This window comes from Hemiscyllium ocellatum, chromosome 6 (assembly GCF_020745735.1).
Source record: "Hemiscyllium ocellatum isolate sHemOce1 chromosome 6, sHemOce1.pat.X.cur, whole genome shotgun sequence".
In the NCBI taxonomy this organism is placed as follows: domain Eukaryota; kingdom Metazoa; phylum Chordata; class Chondrichthyes; order Orectolobiformes; family Hemiscylliidae; genus Hemiscyllium; species Hemiscyllium ocellatum.
The window spans coordinates 87,990,532-88,012,064 of record NC_083406.1 but is presented as its reverse complement, the minus strand read 5'-3'; the positions used below and the strand labels follow the sequence as shown (position 1 = coordinate 88,012,064).

General features: G+C 40.3%; 1 protein-coding gene across 2 annotated transcripts in view; it reads right to left on the bottom strand.

Annotated features, from left to right (window-relative positions):
* Positions 1 to 21,533, bottom strand: part of pan3 (poly(A) specific ribonuclease subunit PAN3) — a 172,783-nt gene that overhangs the window by 36,676 nt on the left and 114,574 nt on the right. For both annotated transcript variants that reach the window (XM_060826115.1, XM_060826117.1), the window contains exons 10-13: positions 18,599 to 18,715; positions 16,531 to 16,632; positions 5,183 to 5,348; positions 4,271 to 4,358 (exon numbers count right to left, since the gene is read on the bottom strand). In XM_060826115.1, the coding sequence (XP_060682098.1) occupies positions 4,271 to 4,358; positions 5,183 to 5,348; positions 16,531 to 16,632; positions 18,599 to 18,715 (473 nt within the window). The remainder of the gene's footprint in view (positions 1 to 4,270; positions 4,359 to 5,182; positions 5,349 to 16,530; positions 16,633 to 18,598; positions 18,716 to 21,533) is intronic.

Sequence of the window (21,533 nt, the reverse complement as noted above, 5' to 3'; positions counted from 1 at the left end):
GATACCAGTTATCTCCTTAAAATATTTGATCAAATACAACTTCCCTCAACAAATCCATGCTGATATCCCTGACAAATTCATGCCTCTCCGACAGCAGATATAGTCGGTCCCTCAAAATTCTTTCTGGTAACTTCCCCCACCATGGAGGTTAGCCTGAGTGACCTGTAATTTGTTGATCTACACCTTATCTCTTGGTTAAAAATGGGACAATGTTATTAGTCGTTTACCATCTGACTTATGACCAAAGAGGATTTGAAAATTTCTGCCAGAGCCCCAGTTGTTTCAACAGCCTGAGAGACATCTCATCCAGGCTTCTAGATTTACATACTTTTAAGGCTGCTAAACTCTCACCCCTCTATGCTAATTTCTTCTAATACGTCCACAGTACTCCAACCTGTCTGTACTACATCAGCCTTTCCATGTGAAGACTAACACAGAATAACCTTACTGTGCCCACATCTTCCAGACTCTAACATTTTCCATAGCAATTACCTTGCTCTTTAGATAATTTTCAAATAAAACAAGTTTTAAATTTTCTTTTATTCTGCACTCTTTGCACTTCCAATATTCTTTTAAAGTTACCTCCTGCACTTTATTTACTCCAATAAGCTCTCTTACGTATTTAGATCAACTTTTCTTAATTCTGACTTTCATCTTCCTTCTCTGCTGTTGCTCCCAACTCTTTATCTTCATGAAAACATATTTGACATGTAGTCTCACTGTGTCCTCCTTGAGTACCTCCCACTGGTGTGACAGTTTTATCTTCAAGTAGCTGTTCTTGGGACACAATAGACAATAGGTGCAGGAGGCCATTCTGCCCTTCGAGCCTGCACCGCCATTCAATATGATCATGGCTGATCATTCCTAATCAGTATCCGCGCCCTGCCTTATCTCCCTTGATTCCACTATCTTTGAGAACTCTATCCAACTCTTTCTTAAATGAATCCAGAGACTGGGCCTCCACTGTTCTCTGGGGCAGAGCATTCCACACAGCCACCACTCTCTGGGTGAAGAAGTTTCTCCTCATCTCTATCCTAAATGGTCTACCCCTTATTTTTAAGCTGTGTCCTCTGATTCGGCACTCACCCATCAGCGGAAACATGTTTCCTGCTGCCAGAGTGTCCAATCCTTTCATAATCTTATACCACTCAATCATATCCCCTCTCAGTCTTCTAAACTCAAGGGTATAGAAGCCCAGTCGCTTCAGTCTTTCAGTGTAAGGTAATCTCTCCATTCCAGGAATTGACCTCGTGAACCTACGCTGCACTCCCACATTAGCCAGAATTGAGATACACCTTGTATCTCATTTTAGAAAAGTTTGCCTTTTGAGTTTAGAACTTTTATTCTTGGCAGTCAATCTTTTCCATATTTATCCTCAATATAATTGAGTCATAGTCACCATCTACAAAATGCTCTATGCCTTGCAACTATCCAAGCTCTTTTATGACTATTCAAGGCCATATCTTAATGCCCAATTCTTTCCAGACAACAACTTAAAAAAATTAAAATTACTGGAAAAGCTCAGCAGAACTGAGAAAGGGTCACTTAACCTGAAATGTTAACACGGATATCTCTCCACAGGTGCTGCCAGATGTGCTGAGCTTTTCTAATTTCTGTCTGGTTTCTGATTTACAGCATTTGCAGTTCTTTCAGTTTTTATTTGGCTAAAAAATTAACCCTGACTACAAGTTAAATATTTTGTTCCCTCCCTCCTTGCACTCTAAAACCATCCGAGTTAATACTTGCCTTGTTAAATTCTTTTACTGCCTTATTATTCTTGCATGACTCTGAAACGTGACCATAAATCTGATCCTTATCTTTCCCTGGCTGTTTGGAGACCTATTGTAAACACCCAGTGTGTTTGGCACTTTTGTTTTTTACTTCTCCATATATGGCCTCATTTGATGGTCCTTCATGATATCACCTTCCTCACTGCTACAATTGATTTCTTCATCAATATTGTGACCAAAGCATCCCCACCATTTTTATATCCATTCTATCTCAGCCTGAAAACCTTACAATTCGGAATATTGAGCTGTCAATCCTGTCCATCCATAATATCTTACTCTTGCACTTTTAGCTCATCTACTTTATCCTCTAGTCTTCTTACATTAAAATGTACTCTATTTAGCTTTGCTAAGATCACTTTTTTTTTCTTGCCTAGGCTATGTTCCCTCTGCCTTCCAGAAAATTCCATCTTGGCTTCCTTGCCACTCGGAACTACTTCCTAGAATCAGATCTCCCAATAAAGTAGAAATCTGGCCTAACAGCTCTGTTTCGAGGTTTTAAATCCTATGAAATTCTAAAATTTTCAAAGTAATCAGACAACCCTTCCAACTAACTAATAAGGTTTACAAAAAGGTCCCAAAACAAGGGTCCAAAAGATTAATGCTAATAGGAACTTCTAAAGCCGTGTCACCACTTTTATTTAAATAGAATCACTGCCAATACAGAAAACTTCAAGGACTTTACAGTGAAACAGCAAAAGGAACAGAACGAGGTGGTTGGGAAGAACATAGGTTTTTAAAATGTGAAAAAGGCACAGCAGTACCAGTTGAGAATTTGACAGGAGGGTCTAGGTAGCCACAACATCTACTAGAGAGAGCATAAGATATGCAGAATGTCAAAGTTGAAAGGTCCAGGAGTGAAACAAAGATCATGTTGAGGAAGTTGTAGAGGAAGTTGATAGATTGTATATGCTGGAAAAAGCAGAACTAATAGATGAGTGTTGCTAAGCACAAGAGCTGCATTTTCAATAGATGAGAATTTAAGGAAAGCAGCAAAGGGGGCAATGGAATAATGGGTCTTAAGGTGGAGATGAATAGTTAAATCCAAATTTAAGGATTTGGTCAGAGATTGGCTCTAGTACTCCATTTGGTGGAGATGTGGTGGAAGGATGGGGATTGGTATGGAAATACAATGACTCCATTCAAGAGGGATGGAAGTAAGCAAGAGTCATTGCATGTAAAGAAAAAAAAACAGAAGAGGATGATATTGCAAATTAAGTACTAAACGCCTTAGAAATTAGAGTAATAAAGTGGAGGGAAAGAGTGGGTGTACCCTCGTCAATGTTGTGTCATGGAGAGAATGCACAGTGGTGATTTATAAAGTTAAGTTTCTAGTGAAATGGACAAAGAGTTGGGAAACAATTATGAAATCAAGGAAACTAGGGGCGGGGGAACGGAGGCTATAAATGTGATTATAGCTACAGAAGACAGATAAATTAATAACACAGTACTACTGCAGATTTGAAGTAGCAAGATGCAATACTTCTGAGCTAACATGAATGCCAGGAATATCAGTTTGATGTTTAGCAGTTGTGTGGTAAGGGATCTAGAAACAAGAGTTCTATGTCATCAAAGAGACCAAATCAAAAGTTACAAAGGAGGTGAAATTAGTCAGGAACAGGGACTAATATTGTGAAGCTATTGGGCAGCTGATTGTGGAGAGGTCTGAGATGAAGGGAAAATGATGCACGATTTTCTTGACCTGAGAGACAAAAATTAAAACTCTAATGTACTCATAATCATTGCCCCAGTGGGCAATTGAGAATCAACCACACTTTAGGGGCGGCACGGTGGCACAGTGGTTAGCACTGCTGCCTCACAGCGCCAGGGACCTGGGTTCAATTCCCGCCTCAGGCGACTGACTGTGTGGAGTTTGCACGTTCTCCCCGTGTCTGCGTGGGTTTCCTCCGGGTGCTCCGGTTTCCTCCCACCGTCCAAAGATGTGCGGGTCAGGTGAATTGGCCATGCTAAAAAAATTGCCCGTAGTGTTAGGTTAGGGGTATGGGTGGGTTGCGCTTCGGCGGGTCGGTGTGGACTTGTTGGGCCGAAGGGCCTGTTTCCACACTGTAAATCTAATCTAATCTAATCTAACATGGGTCTGGAGGCACACGTAAACCAGACCAGGTGAAATTGGATAATTTTCTTCCCTGAAGAACATTAGTGATTAGGAATGCAGAACAGGAGTCTGATCTTACCCTGTGCGATTTTAAAGCAGGTGACATTTTTGACATATGTAACTGACATATTTGCTGTGGTTGAGCCAACTCAAGAGAGTTATGAAGTTTGGTTTTGCATTAGCTATGGTTAAGCTTTCATCTTACTGAGATTGTATTTCTGCAGTGATTGAGAATATTACAAATGGAGTTAAGGGAATGATTTTCAAAGTATTTGTTTCAGTTGGGAAATTATCCTGGTCACAGATAACCACTGAAACAGTATGAAGCAAAATTGGCAAAGGGATCTGAATTAAAAATCGCACTCACCTGATACTGAGGCATCATTCCCAGTGGATTATTTTGACTACTGTCAAATGTTAAGACATCAAAAATTCCAACACAATTGACACGTAACCTTGCAAAAACAAAGTGAATTCAGAAACATTTTCATTATGCAACTTCTCAGTTTCAGGTTCATCTTTGAACTCAAAGTTTTCCTTATTTGTTGTATTATTTAAGTTCCTTTTGTTTGTGAACTGGACTCCAACAAAAAACCATTGCAGAAAAACAGAACATAATGAATCCCCACACTTTGCTGATTTAAATAATAAGCTATTGATGAATGAATTATAGTCAGCTAAGTCACTACAAGGTCAAGAGGAAAATTTAGCATATAGCTCCAATACAAAATATGTAAAAAAAAAGGAAGAGAAAATATCAGAATATGTACAGCACAATCAAAAGCAAAAATCACTGAATGAAGTCAAGACAGTTTTACAGAGAATGATAGGAAAGATCCAGCACAATGCTTATACACAATATATTTCACACAGTTCAAATGAGCGAAGGTCCCTAGGGTTTTCTGGGAGGGTGACCTTTCTAAGCTTAATAACGATATTGTCTGAAAATGCCCGTCTTAAAATTGGTGCAAAACCAAATAATAAGCAGACAGAATTTATCATTTTACGAACAATGTTAGAAAAATTGCAAGTAAACTTAAAAGGAAGCTGAAGAAATGCCACAACATATTTCTATTGGATTTATTTTCTCACATTTCTAAATAAATGTATGCAAATAACATAAATAGAATGATTCACAGGTCAATAAATAAATACAAACATATCAACACTTGTGGCTAATGAAGAAAATATTTTAGAAAATCTGAATATTTGGAAAAAAAATCCAAATTCTAAACAAAAAAAGGGTTCTAGAATAAGGTATCTCATTTCAGAGTTTTACCTGGTTTTACCAGTTATAAGAATCTTAGTTGGATCCATGACACGACAGGCCAGTCCAGCTGTATGAATGGTACGCAGTGCTGAACTCAGTTGGACAATGTATGCCCAAATAAGAGATTCTGGCAGTAATCCTGCATGTTGGCGAGGGAGAGGTCCATCATGTTGGCCTAGCATAAACAAGAGTTCCTGTTGATATTTTAGCTATTAAATAGCAGGGGAAAAATGAAAAGAAAAACAGGAAGACATCATTCACAAGAGAAACTGATGACAGACTGTGTCAGGATTTTTACGTAGTGACCTGAAGGATACTGAGTCTTCAAAGAATCTTGAACTACTGGATAAATAGCTGCAGTAGAGATTTTCCCCACAAAACGATCATCAATGAATAAAGAACAATGTAGGCTTTTACATTCATTAAGGAGGTCAACAGAGTGCAATATGCCCCTACTGTCCGAGAAAGCAAATGTACGTTTATCTGTATTCATTTTTCTTTCAATGTCCTAAGCTTTGCAAAGTACCACATAAATCCAAACAGATGGATGACAGCAGGGATGCATGAAAACACCACTACTTGCCAGTTCCTCTCCTTGCTACTCCAGCATCCTGTCTGGGTGCTATAGTAAGCTTCACATTATCCGGCATCTACGGGACCTGGATTGTGCCGATTGATCAAATATTCCAGATAATCAAGAGATGAATACAATCAATATAAAAATACACAAAAAGCAATAGAAACAAAGTGCAAAGGGTGTGTGTGTGTGTGTGTGTGTGTGTGTGTGTGTGTGTGTGTGTGTGTGTGTGTATATATATATATATATATATCAGTTACACTTTACTTACAGCATAAATCACTTAAATAATAATGCAACTTTGCCTTAAGTAAAACTTACCGGCAGAAAGTCTTCTCACTTGCAACCTCAACTGACTACTCAGATACTGTAGTATTTGAGGAGAAATTGAATCAACTCGTGATATTTCATGTGGCCATTCAATTGAACAAGTATAGTTACATTGTTTTTTTTAATATATTTACCTCAAAGTAAATGGACTGAATAACACAGTAAACTTTGCAGTTTTTGAGGTACATAATTTTTGCCAATTTCTCGGAGTACCAGCACATAAGGTGCCATTTAAAACAAAGTTTGCTATATATTGCTCCACCTTCATTGTCATTGGGTCAAAAACCATGGAGCTCCCTTCCGAACAGTAGTTTGGGTTCAAGGCGGCAACTCACCACCACTTTCTAATGCATTTAGAGATGGATAATAAAAGCTAGCCTAGCCAGTAACACCTACAACCAGTGAAAATATGAATAAATAAAACTTCTATCACGATCTATCATTAATCACAATTTTTGAAGTAACTGTTACTCATTAGTTGCATTCATTTATGCAACTATTATGTTTTGACTCTACCTACAAATGAAAAGATGCTGGACTATTCTTTCTATCATACGGTCAAAATTGGGAATGTTCACTGACAATTGCATAACATTCAATACCAGTTGCAATTTCAAAGCATTATAAATTGAGAGGAGAACAATGCAAGACTTCAAAAGAAAACAGAAATACTGGTGGAGTGATAGGTAAGTAACAGATGAAATTAAACTAAGTAGTGCATGACAATTTATTTTGTTAGGAAGAACTTGGGGACATAGGATATCAAATACAACTCTAAAGGGGATGCAAAGAGAGAAACATAGGTGTATAAGTGTATAAATCATTAAAGGCAGCAGGGTAGGTTGAGAGAACAGTGAGCAAAGCTTATAGTATTCTAAATTTTATTAATAGGGACATAAATTTTATCAAGGATGATCTATCCAACTTGTACAAGTGTCTAGTTAGTCCTCAGTTGGGAGTTTTGAATCCAATTTTGGGCATTGCACTTTGAGGTGGTCATGGAAGCATTGGACAGTGTGTAGGTGGTTTATGAAAACGGTTCCAGGAATGAAGGATTCAAAGTTTAAGTTTTGTAGCTCAGGTGCTCGTTGTTGTGGTTCTGTTCGCAGAGCTGGGAACTTGAATTGCAGACGTTTCGTCCCCTGTCTAGGTGACATCCTCAGTGCTTGGGAGCCTCCTGTGAAGCGCTTCTGTGATCTTTCCTCTAGCATTTGTAGTGGTTTGAATCTGCCGCTTCCGGTTGTCAGTTTCAGCTGTCCGCTGCAGTGGTCGGTATATTGGGTCCAGGACGATGTGCTTATTGATTGAATCTGTGGATGAGTGCCATGCCTCTAGGAATTCCCTGGCTGTTCACTGTTTGGCTTGTCCTATAATAGTAGTGTTGTCCCAGTCGAATTCATGTTTCGACTGGGACAACACTACTATTATAGGACAAGCCAAACAGAGAACAGCCAGGGAATCCCTAGAGGCATGGCACTCATCCACAGATTCAATCAATAAGCACATCGACCTGGACCCAATATACCGACCTCTGCAGCGGACAGCTGAAACTGACAACCGGAAGCGGCAGATTCAAACCACTACAAATGCTAGAGGAAAGATCACAGAAGCGCTTCACAGGAGGCTCCCAAGCACTGAGGATGTCACCTAGACAGGGGACGAAACGTCTGAAACACAAATTCCCAGCTCGGCGAACAGAACCACAACAACAGGAATGAGGGATTTCACTTATGAGGATAAATTGAAAAGGTTAGAACTGTTTTCGTTGGAAAAGGGAACTGATAGGAAATGCAATTTATTTAAAATTGTGAGGGGTCTGGATAGAGTTGATAGGGAGATAATATTTCTACTTGTGAAAGGATTGAGAAAGAGAGGATCTGAATTTTAAGTAATTAGTAAAAGCAGTAAAAGGATAGGAGGAAAATCCTTTTCACACAGTAGTGAACAGGATTTAGAATGCTTTTCCAGAGATTGTGGAGGAGGCTAGTTCAAGCAAGACAGTCTACGATGGAATCAAGCAGTTATTTGAAAAGGGATAATATGCAGGATTATGGGGACAAAGAAGGGAAATGATGCAAAGTAGGCTGCTCATCTGAGAACCAGCACAGATGTAATAGGCCAAGTGGTCTCTTTCTGTAATTTCCAATATTAAAACAGCCGACACCAAAGTGCTGCAAGAGTTCAAAAACATTCAAATTTGTCTAACGTGGCAGGTATCAAGTATGCTACAAAACTGCCAAGTAATGCTTACCTTACTTTGCCCAGATATTCAGTGGTATTAACATTACTGAATCTGCCATTACCAAATTCTTGTAGGTTACCACTGTCGAGAAAATGAACTGGACCAGCCACAAAAACACTGTAGTTTCAACAACAATTTAAAGCTGGGAACAGAAGGAAGTAACTCAACTCCTGATACCATGAAGCCTGTGCACCATCTACAAGGGTGAAGGCAGGAATATGACAGAATACACTCTACTTGCTCAGGTGAGTAAGTAGAGCAGCTCAAGTAAAGATCAGAAAACTTGATCCCATCCAGACAAAGCAGCAAACATGATTGCCATCCCATCCAACACCGTAAACATTCATTCCACCACTGACACAATTGCACATCATTTACCAGATGCATTGCAGCAACTCAAAGCTCCTTTGAAGAACTTTCCAAATACACATTTTAGACAAGGGTAGCAGATGAATGGGAACACCAAGTGCAAGATCCTCTCCGAGTGGCACAATATCCTGTATTGGAACTACACTGCTTTTCCTTCACTATCACTGGATCAATATCCAGGAACTCCCTTACTAAGAGCATTGCAAGTTAACCTGTATCACATGAACTGTTGACTTTTGTTTTTTTCCCAAAGGCAAAGGCAATTTGGAATATGTAGCAAAGACTACTTACCCATATCACATGAAAGAATTTTTAAAAACTCAAAAACCCAAAAGGCCAATTTAACACCAACTCCCGCATAAATAGAATTTTGGTGTACATTTATGAAATATAAATCACTATACTGCTCCAACTGCAAATAGGAACCTACAATGATGAACAGAAGTATCATACTATTGATGGTGAAGTATCATAGTATTTAAGTAAAGAGCATTACTTGCAAAAGGGCAATCTATACTTTTGCGTTTATTGCATTTCCTTTTCAGATGGTGGTGAAGACAGCAACAATGTTAGGTTTGTGCAGGTGTTCTAATGAGCACTAGCTTAGGCTGAAGCAAATGTATTGACAATCTGTTAAACTAGGAGAAAATTTGCTACCACATCCCTGACGAATGAAATTCATGGACAAGGACAGCAGATGGCTTGGTATGATAAAATGTATTTACTGCCCACAATGTCTGACCCAAGGAGCATGTGACTAAACCACTTAACCACCAGTCCCAATTCTCAACTGTCAACTACACAATTTTTATAAATGAGAATAACGGGTGACATGGAACTAAAATTTACCTTGTACATTTAATTCCCTGTTTGTAGTTTTATTTCTATTTCCTTGTAGCTCATCCATATTTCTTTCTGCAATGATAAGCAGTAACACTAACACAAAGGTTAGAAGTTTCTTTGTAAAATAACTTCCCAAGGCTCATGACACTGCTATAATCCTTCTCAAAAGTCTTTTTGGCTTGCTTAAAAATACACAAAATGCAACACAATTGCAGGCATTTCCATAAATCTGAGTTTCTAAATATTGATATTGAAGAATCTACAAAACATTTTTCTTCACAAAATTTTTGTTTTGGGTCAATGTGGAAATGAATTAATGAATTTGAGAACTTTCAAATTAAAACCTTGAAAAATACAAAACTGGCTTGCATTTGGTTGTTATAGAACACACATTTTACCCCTCCCATTTTCTGCAGACAAACACGACTTAACCTGAACCCAGAAAGCTCAGCCACAGGTTTGGATGAGGTGCTGCTAGAGCTTGCCTGATAAATCAACATAACTGATCATCATATCGCAAACTTTGTAATCCTTCTCCTGATATATTCTTCAGTTACTTTTATTTTTGATAGGAAGTCAGAGTCATAGAAATATACAGTACGGAAACCGACCCTTCGGTCCAACCAGTCCATGCCGACCAGATATCCCAACCCAATCTACTCCCACCTGCCAGCACCCGGCCCATATCCCTCCAATCCTTCCTAGTCATATAGGTAAAAACAATGACTGCAGATGCTGGAAACCAAATTCTTGAACAGTGGTGCTGGAAGAGCACAGCAGTTCACGCAGCATCGAAGGAGCAGCGAAATCGACGTTTCGGGCATAAGCCCTTCATCAGGAATAAAGGCAGTGAGCCGGAAGCATGGAGAGATAAGATAGGGGAGGGTGGGGGTGGGGAGAGAGTAGCATAGAGTACAATGGGTGAGTGGGGGAGGAGATGAAGGTGGTAGGTCAGGGAGGAGAGGGTGGAGTGGATAGGTGGAAAAGGAGCTCGGCAGGTTGTACAAGTCCGGACAAGTCATGGGAACAGTGCCAAGCTGCAAGTTTGAAACTAGGATGAGGTGGGGGAAGGGGAAATGAGGAAGCTGTTGAAGGCTACATTGATGCCCTGGGGTTGAAGTGTTTCGAGGCGGAAGATGAGGCATTCTTCCTCCAGGCGTCTGGTGGTGAGGGAACGGTGGTGAAGGAGGCCCAGGACCTCCATGTCCTCAGCAGAGTGGGAGGGGGAGTTGAAATGTTGGGCCACGGGGCGGGGTGGTTGATTGGTGTGGGTGTCTCCGAGATGTTCCCTAAAGCACTCTGCTAGGAGGCGCCCAGTCTCTCCATTGTAGAGGAGACCGCATCGGGAGCAACGGATACAATAAATGATATTAGTGGATGTGCAGGTAAAACTTTGATGAATGTGGAAGGCTCCTTTAGGCCTTGGATAGAGGTGAGGGAGGAGGTGTGGGCACAGGTTTTACAGTTCCTGCAGTGGCAAGGGGAAGTGCCAGGATGGGAGGGTGGGTCGTAGGGGGGTGTGGACCTGACCAGGTAGTCACGGAGGGAACGGTCTTTGCGGAAGGTGGAAAGGGGTGGGGAGGCAAATATATCCCTGGGGGTGGGGTCTTTTTGGGGGTGGCGGAAATGTCGGCGGATGATTTGGTTTATGCGAAGGTTTGTAGGGTGGAAGGTGAGCACCAGGGGCGTTCTGTCCTTGTTACGGTTGGAGGGGTGTGTTCTGAGGGCAGAGGTGCGGGATGTGGACGAGATGCGTTGGAGGGCATCTTTAACCACGTGGGAAGGGAAATTGCAGTCTCTAAAGAAGGAGGCCATCTGGTGTATTCTATGGTGGAACTGGTCCTCCTGGGAGCAGATAATGCGGGGGCGGAGGAATTGGGAATACGGGATGGCATTTTTGCAAAAGATAGGGTGGGAAGAGATGTAATCCATGCTACTCTCTCCCCACCTCCACCCTCCCCTAGCTTATCTCTCCATGCTTCCGGCTCACTGCCTTTCTTCCTGATGAAGGGCTTTTGCCCGAAACGCCGATTTCGCTGCTCGTTGGATGCTGCCTGAACTGCTGTGCTCTTCCAGCACCATGATCCAGAATCCTTCCTATATATACCTATCCAAATGCCTTTTAAAATGTTGCCATTGTGCTAGCTTAAACCACTTTAGGGCTCTTTTATATCTTTCCCCTCTCACCCTAAACCTATGCTCTCTAGTTCTGGACTCCCCCATCCCAGGGAAAAGGCTTTGTCTATTTATACTATCCATGCCCCTCATGATTTTGTAAGCCTCTTATAAAAAGGTCATCCCTCACCCTCTGGCACTCCAGGGAAAACAGCTTCAGTTTGTTCAGCCTTTCCCTCTAGCTCAAAATCCTCCAACCCTGGCAACATCCTTGTAGATCTTTTCTGAACACTTTCAAGTTTCACAACATCTTTCTGATAGGAAGGAGACCAGAACTGCACGCATTATTCCAACAGTGGTCTAACCAATGTTCTGTACAGCCGCAACATGACCACCCAACTCCTGTACTCAATATTCTGATCAATAAAAGAAAATGTACCAAAAGCCTTCTTCACTATCCTATCTATCTGTGACTCCACTTTGAAGGAGTTATGAGTCTGCAGTACAAGTTCTCTTTGTTTAGCAACATTCCCTAAGACCTTACCATTAAGCGTATAAGTCCTGCTAAGATTTGCTTTCCTAAAATGCAACATCTCGCATTTATCTGAATTAAACTCCATCTGCCACTTTTCAGCCCATTGGCCCAACTGGTCAAGATCCTGTTGTAATCTGAGGTAATCTTCTTCACTGTCCGCTACACCTCTAAACTTACTAACTGTACCCCTTATGCTCGCATCAAAATCATTTATGTAAATGACAAAAAAGTAGAGGACACAGCACCGATCCTTGTGGCACTCCACTGGTCACAGGATTGCAACAGCATTTCACTACCCAAGATGAAAATAATCCAACCACGTTTCTCTACTATACACCTCCCTTCCACAGAGTTACCTCAAACAGCTTTCAAATTTCCCCTCCTGCACTAGTTCTGAACTTACTCTCTGAGCTCACCTTGTTTATGGGATCAATCTTTTGATTGCATCACCATGAAACTGCCAATAACCTAATTTCCTGTGAGCAGTCTTCATTTAGACAATAGGTGCAGGAGTAGGCCATTCAGCCGTTCGAGCCTGCACCGCCATTCAATATGATCATGGCTGATCATTCCTAATCAGTATCCGTTCCCTGCCTTATCTCCATAACCCTTGATTCCACTATCTTTGAGAGTTCTATCCAACTCTTTCTTAAATGAATTCAGCGACGGGGCCTCCATTGCCCTCTGGGGCAGAGCATTCCACCCACCCACCACTCTCTGGGTGAAGAAGTTTCTCCTCATCTCTGTCCTAAATGGTCTACCCCGTATTTTTAAGCTGTGTCCTCTGGTTTGGCACTCCCCCATCAGCGGAAACATGTTTCCTGCCGCCAGAGTGTCCAACCCTTTCATAATCTTATACATCTCAATCATATCTCGTCTCAGTCTTCTAAACTCAAAGGTATACAAGCCCAGTCGCTTCAGTCTTTCAGTGTAAGGTAATCCCTCCATTCCAGGAATTGACCTCGTGAACCTATGCTGCACTCCCTCAATAGCCAGAATGTCTTTCCTCAAATTTGGAGACCAGAACTGCACACAGTACTCCAGGTGTGGTCTCACCAGGGCCCTGTACAGTTGCAGAAGCACCTCTTTGCTTCTATACTCAATCCCTCTTGTTATGAAGGCCAGCATGCTATTAGCCTTCTTCACTACCTGCTGTACCTGCATGCTTGCCTTCATTGACTGGTGTACAAGAACACCCAGATCTCTCTGTACTGCCTCTTTACCTAAATTAATTCCATGAGGTAGTAATCTGCCTTCCTGTTCTTGCCACCAAAGTGGATAACCATACATTTATCCACATTAAACTGCATCTACCATGTATCTGCCCACTCACCTAACTTGTCCAGGTCACCCTGTAATCTCCTAATATCATCACATTTCACCCTGCCACCCAGCTTTGTATCATCAGCAAATTTGCTAATGTTATTGCTGATGCCATCTTCTATATCATTAACATATATTGTTAAAAGCTGCGGTCCCAGCACGGATCCTTGCGGTACCCCACTGGTCACTGCCTGCCTTTCCGAAATGGAGCCGTTTATTACTACCCTTTGTTTCCTATCAGCCAACCAATTTTCAATCCAATCTAGTACTTTGCCCCCAATACTATCCGCCCTAAGTTTACTCACTAACCTCCTGTGTGGGACTTTATCAAAAGCTTTCTGAAAGTCCAGGTATACTACATCTACTGGATTTCCCTCGTCCATCTTCAGAGTTACATCCTCAAAAAACTCGAAGATTAGTCAAGCATGATTTCCCCTTCATAAATCCATGCTGACTCTGACCTATCCTGTTACTACTATCCAGATGTGCCATAATCTCATCCCTTATAATAGACTCCAGCATCTTTCCCACCACTGAGGTCAGACTAACTGGTCTATAATTTCCTGCTTTCTCTCTCCCACCTTTCTTAAAAAGTGGTATAACATTAGCCACTCCCCAATCCTCAGGTACCGATCCCGAATCTATCGAATTCTGGAAAATCATCACCAACGCATCCACGATTTCCCGAGCCACCTCCTTCAGTACCCTGGGATGTAGACCATCAGGCCCCCGGGACTTATCAACCTTCAGACCTAACAGTCTCACCAACACCAAATCCTGGCAAATACAGATTCCCTTAAGTTCAGGTCCTTCAGTCAGTGTTACCTCAGGGAGATTGCTTGTGTCTTCCCCAGTGAACACAGATCTGAAGTACCCATTTAATTCTTCTGCCATTTCTTTGTTCCCTATATTATATTCCCCTGTTTCTGTCTTCAAGGGCCCAATTTTAGTCCTAACCATTGTTTGCCTTGCACATACTTGAAAAAGCTTTTACTATCCTCTTTTATATTATTGGCCAGTTTACCTTCGCACCTCATTTTTCCTCTGCGTATTTCCTTCTTAGTAATCCTCTGTTGTTCTTTAAAAGCTTCCCAGTCCTCTGTTTTCCCACTTATCTTTGCTATGCCAATGACAAATCTCTATCATATCACCATCTCTCTCAACTCTTCCAGTTGCTGAATTATTTTATTGGCAGTTCCAAAGTTCATTTCTAGCTGCCAATTCCATCTCTCTCCCATCAACAGTGAGAGCTTATTCCAGTCTGTTCACAACCTGTGTCACTACTGATCTTGAAATGAGCTTCTGAAGTAATAGTTGTACCATTAGTAAGATTTTCTACTTCTACCTCTGTAACATTGCCCTTGACTCAGTTCATCAACTGCTGAAAACCTAATTTGTGCCTTTGTTACACCTTCTCAATGTAACTACTCCAATGAACGCTTGGCTGGTCTCCCACATCCCACCTTCTGTAAACATGAAGCCATCCTGAACCAACGTCTTAACTTTCAGCTCTGTTTTCAAGCCCTTTCATGCATTTATTGTCCAATTTCTGTAAACTCCTCCAGCTTCACATCCATCTAAGATTACCAGAATGTTCTGATTTGGATTATTTTGGATTATGCAAGGATCAAAATAATTTCTCGGTTCTCCAAGAACTCCACTTGAGATTTCTTAATGGTTATTTTTCCATTTTTAGGGGAAGCCTTTTGGTTTTCAGGGATCCTTTTCATTCTCACTAGGTGATACAGTCACTGAGCATTTGTGTTGACATGTGGAAAGTTCAAACATTCAAAGAAGCAGAACTAGAATAATTTGTCAACAGGCCCAACAATCATCACCACACCATTAGACAAAGTCACAACACAAAAGAAAAACATTAAATGCTGTCATGTCTCAGAAATCAAATAAGCAAAAGACAATGGGCATAAGATAGCAATAAATGATTGAAAAACAAAAAGCCATCAACTCAAGCAGGCTTTCTTTACATTGGTGAGGTCTCAGTTAAAGTAATATATGTTCATTTTTAACACATTCACTGCACCTCAAGTAACTAATGAAGACACTTTGAGATATGGTACCACAAATACAAAGTTACATGAAATAAAACTGTTCAATATTAAATAACACAATTGATACATGCCTAATAAAATTGTATCCACGAGAGTTTTCGCCATATAGTAGCTCCTGATCTCCAGCATCTTTAGAGTAGAGACTTCACATTTGGAATGAATGCATTCCCTTGGTTTTCCTGCTCCCAGGTAGCTGAGTATTTTTTTTGTTAAAAGTTTAAAAACATTTTCTCCTCTTAGCAGACCCTCTTCTTGCCTTTCAGATACTTTCCACCTTTTCTACAGCAACCCCGAATCAAAAGCTAGTTTGCTCTTTCTCTCCCATTGCATTAGGCAGCTTATACCACCCACACCCATAATATCTTCAAATTCAGGCTCTTCTCTCTTGTTCCAATCCAGCAACAGGAAACTCCAGTAATTTTCCCATTCCCTAGCTATTGCCCAGCTAAGTCAGTCTCCAGGGTCCCAGCTTCAAACCCTGTCCTCAACTTGCAGCCTTGCTTTGCCACCACTAGCCCTCCAGCCTTATTTATTGCTATTGCTTACACATAGTGGGCCAATCAGCAGCAAGCACAGGAGAAAAACTAGCCTTTTGACTGGGTAGCAAATCCTCCATTCAGCTTTTTATTTGGGGGGAGTTTGGGGGGGGGGGGGGGGGGGGGGGGGGGGGGGTGACTTTCTCTCACTTGTCAGCACTATTTTCCAGAGCTATTTGAAGATTTTGGGGGTGAACTTGCCTAACACCCCCATCTATTTTGAACATTGATCCCTACAAATATTATCCTACACATGGTTTGGCATCAGAATTTGTTTTATAATGTTCCTGAGAAGTTCATTCAATGTTCTGATACACTTAAGTTATGATACAGAAGTGTACATTTTGTTGCAGATTTTAATACAGTAATTGTTAAATAGAACAGGAAATGTTTGAATTAAAAATGTACTTCTGCTCACCCCATTTTCTTTTAGTGAAATAGGCATCAGCACCTGGATCATTGAAGTGCCTGGTCATCATAGTCTCTGCTCCAGCATGGAAGTCGTAAGCAAATACGAGTGCTGTAGACAAAGCAACCAATGCAATCTACATAAAAAAATAAACTTGCAGTTCACTGTACTTCTCAACAACTTTAAACTTCATGCTTTTTCTTTAAAATATGCAGACAATAACTGATGGGAAACACCACATGGAAGAAAGATTTTTAAAAAGCCTCCAACAATACCGATATTACATGCTTCATTGAGCTTTTCTTTTTTTTAAATTGAATGCATCACTGGCAAGACCAGCATTTATTGTCCCTCCCTTATTGCACTTAAATTAAGTGACTATACAGCCAATTTTAGAGGGCAGTTAATAGTTAACCACCTTGCTAGGAGTCAGGAGTCACATATTGACTGGACGAAGTAAGGATTTCCTTCCCTGAACACTGATATAACTTTATAGTCTAGATTTATGAACCAAATTTACACTTCATCAGCTGCCATGGTGGAATTTGAACAACTGTTTCTATAGCATTGGTATTAGCCTCTGGATTATTCAGTGACATTCCCACTACATCACCATCTCACTTACAAAATATTTTGTAACTGTAAAGACTTGGAAAAATTATCTTTTAAAAAAATCTTACTAATGGAGAATACTTCCAGTTTCTAATTCCATTAAATCCCTTAGCTTTCAGGCTCTCAGGTTGATGATTACACATCTGTGCTACAAAATGCAGTTGATTATTTTGAACTTTTATCTATGAAATAATCCAAATATCAACTTAATTTACTATATTAGTAAACATTATTGTTAACGCTATTTGTAGTTAAAATTTAGTTAGAACATTTAACACTTTTGTACTTCACTCGGATAAACACACTCCTGAAATATGTAAACATTATTCATGTTTTTAAGCGAATACAAATATAGGATGCTTATTAAAAATTACACTGCAATTAGAGATTTTTTAAAATCTAAGGTACAATTAACGGGCGGCACGGTGGCACAGTGGTTAGCACTGCTGCCTCACAGCGCCAGGGACCTGGGTTCAATTCCCGCCTCAGGCGACTGTCTGTGTGGAGTTTGCACGTTCTCCCGTGTCTGCGTGGGTTTCCTCCGGGTGCTCCGGTTTCCTCCCACAGTCCAAAGATGTGCGGGTCAGGTGAATTGGCCATGCTAAATTGCCCATAGTGTTAGGTAAGGGGTATATGTAGGGGTATGGGTGGGTTGCGCTTCGGCGGGTCGGTGTGGACTTGTTGGGCCGAAGGGCCTGTTTCCACACTGTAAGTAATCTAATCTAATATGGTTATGCTTCCACCATTACACAAAAAAGGAAACAACATGGGGGGGGGGGGGGGGGGGCACACAGTAACTTTCATAAGCCTTTGAGTTTTGGTTAATTTATAAACTGGGAAAGCAAAAGGAAGGGGTCAGATATGCTGAATTGGTTACAGGGCATTCTTAGTAATGGCAACAGCATTGATGCAATCCCTGAACTGGCTGAGGTAATTCTTCTCCTTGCCTCACCGTGATATCATGAATCAGTTCGATACCTTCAGAGTATTAAACTTGGTGACTCTTCCCAGCTTAGTTTAGATTTTTCCTCCAAATCTCACACAGATGCACACTGGTTTTTCATCTTTCATTCTTTGTAATTTGCCAAATCACATATCACCTGCCCTTCTTTTAGGTGAAGTAAAACACAGTACTAGGTTTTGTCCAGAAACATAAGCTGCCTTAGTCTTTTTACTTAATGAGGATATACTTATGCAAACAGCACAATGAGGATAAAAATGTAAAATCTTTGTAGATAACTTGTTGTCTTGGTGCACAAGTATATAATGAAAATTACAGATACAACTCAGAACTTACAATATCAACTTAGCTATTTGGAAAAGAATGCCCCCCCAAAAAATACATCTGTTTCAACAAGAAACAATGTCAGTTTTCAAGACACTTCTTGAAAATGTGCATTATCTCGTGTGCGCTGGCTGGTGTCGTGGTGGAGGGAGTGGGGGTAGAGGAGGAGTTGCTACTCACAGTGCTCTCCAAATGCTTTGGTGGTGAATACTTCTCGGAGTGTTACTGTATTTGAATGTTGAATCTTCTTCCACATGTCCACTAATACCATACACTTTGTGTTGATAAGACGAAAACCTTGAATAGTACCCAAAATTTTATTAAAATGGTGTTCTTTCACCTCCACAATCTGGTCCAATATTTCTGTTTTTAAGGGTTCATGTGCAATTCGAACATTTAGAACTTGCATTTTGGCATACAGAATGGTTGTACTGTTCAAATTAATACATATGAACGAAAATAAGCCACTCAGCCTTTCAAGCCTGCTCTACCATTCAATAAGATTATGGCTGATCTGATTTTAATCTCAATGTTACATTCCTGCATATCCCCAATAATCTTTCACCTCATTGGTAATTAAGGGTCTATTATCTCTACCTTAAAAACATTTTAAAATTCTTCATCCACTGCCTTTTGAGGAAGGGAATTCCAAATACTCAAACCCTCAGAAAAAATGTTTTCTCATCTCTGTTTTAAATTGGCAATCCTTCTAGGATTGTGCTACAAGAGGAAATATCTGTTTGGTCAAGTACCCTCAGGATCTTGTGTTTCAATTAAGTCACCTCTGATACTTCAAAGCTCCAGAGGATGAAGTCATAATCTGTCTAGCATTTACTCATCAGGCAATCCATTCTACGCATTAGTAAACTTTCTCTGAACTACTTCCAATGCATTACATCCTTCCCCAAGTACAGTGACCAGTGCTGTACACAGTACTCTGACCAACACCCTACAAAACTGAAGCCTAACATGTTAACTCTTCTATTGAATTCTCCTCACAATAAAACATAAAATTCTATTAGTTTCCCTGACTACTCATTGTACCTGCGTACAAAACTTCCACAATTCACATGTTATGTCATTCAGATTCTCTACCTCAGAACTATTTAGATTATATGCTTTATTAATCTTTGTCAAAACGCACAAATTCACATTTTCCCACATTGCACTCCATTTATCAGATCTTTTCCCACTTATTTAGCTTATCTACATTGTTTTCTAGGCTCTATGTCTTCTTTACAATCCAGTCTATCTATCATTGCCATCAGCAAACTTAGCTACCATCCCGTCATCTCTTCAACTGAATACTTTATATAAAATTGTAAAGAGTTGAGGCCCCAGCACAACCCTGTGGCACACTACTAGTGATAGATATCCTACCAGCCTGAAAAAGACCCATTTATTCATACTCTGTTTACTGTTACTGAGCCAACATGCCAGCTTTCTTGGCAGAACTACATGCCATTTAATTATATGTTAACTGGGCCAGAAACATAATTTGACTGGCCTCTCTACTGCTGCTGTCAAACCTACTTAGTTTTTCCAGTGATTTCTGTTGTTGTATGCGTCTTTTAAGTTTGATATTAGCTTTGGATTTTTATTTAGCATGGATGGCAGATCCATCTCTTAGATTTTTTTTATTGTTGATATGTATCTATTCTGCATCCTCTGAAATATCCTTTAAATGTTTGCAATTGCATCTTTACTAATCTATCCTTTAATGTAAATTGTTAGTTCACTTTCACTACCTCTGCTTTCCTGTCCTCATAGTAGTCTTGGACTGATACTTCTTTCCTTTAAACTGCACGCAACATTTAATCATATTGTGGTCACTGCTTCCAAGGAGCCTTTCACTATGAGGTCAGTAACCAATCCCATTTCATTTGTCAAAACCAAGTCTCGTTTAACTTGCTCGAGAGTGTGGCGCTGAAAAAGCATACAGGTCAGGCACCATCAAGAATTCCTGATGAAGGGCTTAACCCCGAAACATCAATTTTCCTGCTCCTCGGATGCTGCCGACCAGCTGTGCTTTTCCAGCACCACACTCTGGATCTGATCTCCAGCATCTGCAGTCTTCACTTTTTCCGAGTTTAGCTTGCTGTCTGGTTGATGTCTAAAAACTATCCCAACAACATTCAGTGAATTCTTCACTTTTTCCCATCTGATCATTCTGGTCTACATGTAGGTTAAAATCCCTCATGATAATTGCTGTACCCGTTTAGCAAATTCTTACTATTTGTTCATTGATACCCTGACCTACCCATGTGGTTATTGTTCAGGGGTGTGTACTCAACTTCCACTTGTCTCTTGTCTTTAGTTTTCCTCACCTCTATCCAGACTGGTTCTACATTGATTTTCCAAATTTAGGTAATTCATTCCTATTGTACTGATAGTTCCTTTAAAGAACAGAGCCAATCTTCCAACAATGCCCCATTTCCTATCCTTCATAAATGTCAGCTACCCTTCAATATTCAGATCCTAATCTGAGTAATCCTACAGCCACATCTCTTATGGTCACTAAATTGTAAAAACTTAACTTAATTTGTACTAATTGCTCACTTGTTTTGTTTCAAATACTACATACATTCAAATACAGTTCCTTACATTTTATCCTTTTAATATTTGTCTAACCTCTGCTCTTGATCTGCCACTTCCCGTCATTGTCTGTTTATCATTTCTCAACATTGACTCCTTCATCGATTGTATTTTCCCCACTCTTCAATTCACAACTTCCTAAATTTGGATTCTTATCCCTATTATTTAGTTTAAAACTTGTTTTACTTACCTAGTTTGCAGTTCACAAGAACTGCAGTTCCATTATGGTTCAGATTAGGCCATTCCAAGGGCACAGATCCTATTTTCCCCAGTATTGATGTCAGTGCCCCATAAACTAAAGGGACTTCTCCCACATTCATCTAATGTTGTTTATCCTATGCAATTATATGGTTTAGGCAATAATTCAGGGATTACTAAATTTGAGATTCTGCTTCTTAACATGGTGCCAAGTTCCTCATATTGGTAGAATCTCTTTCTTGGTCCTATGTTATTGGTGCCAATATGCACCAGGTCAACTTGATCACTTCCCTCCCACTGCAAGCTTTTCTCCAGCCCAGAG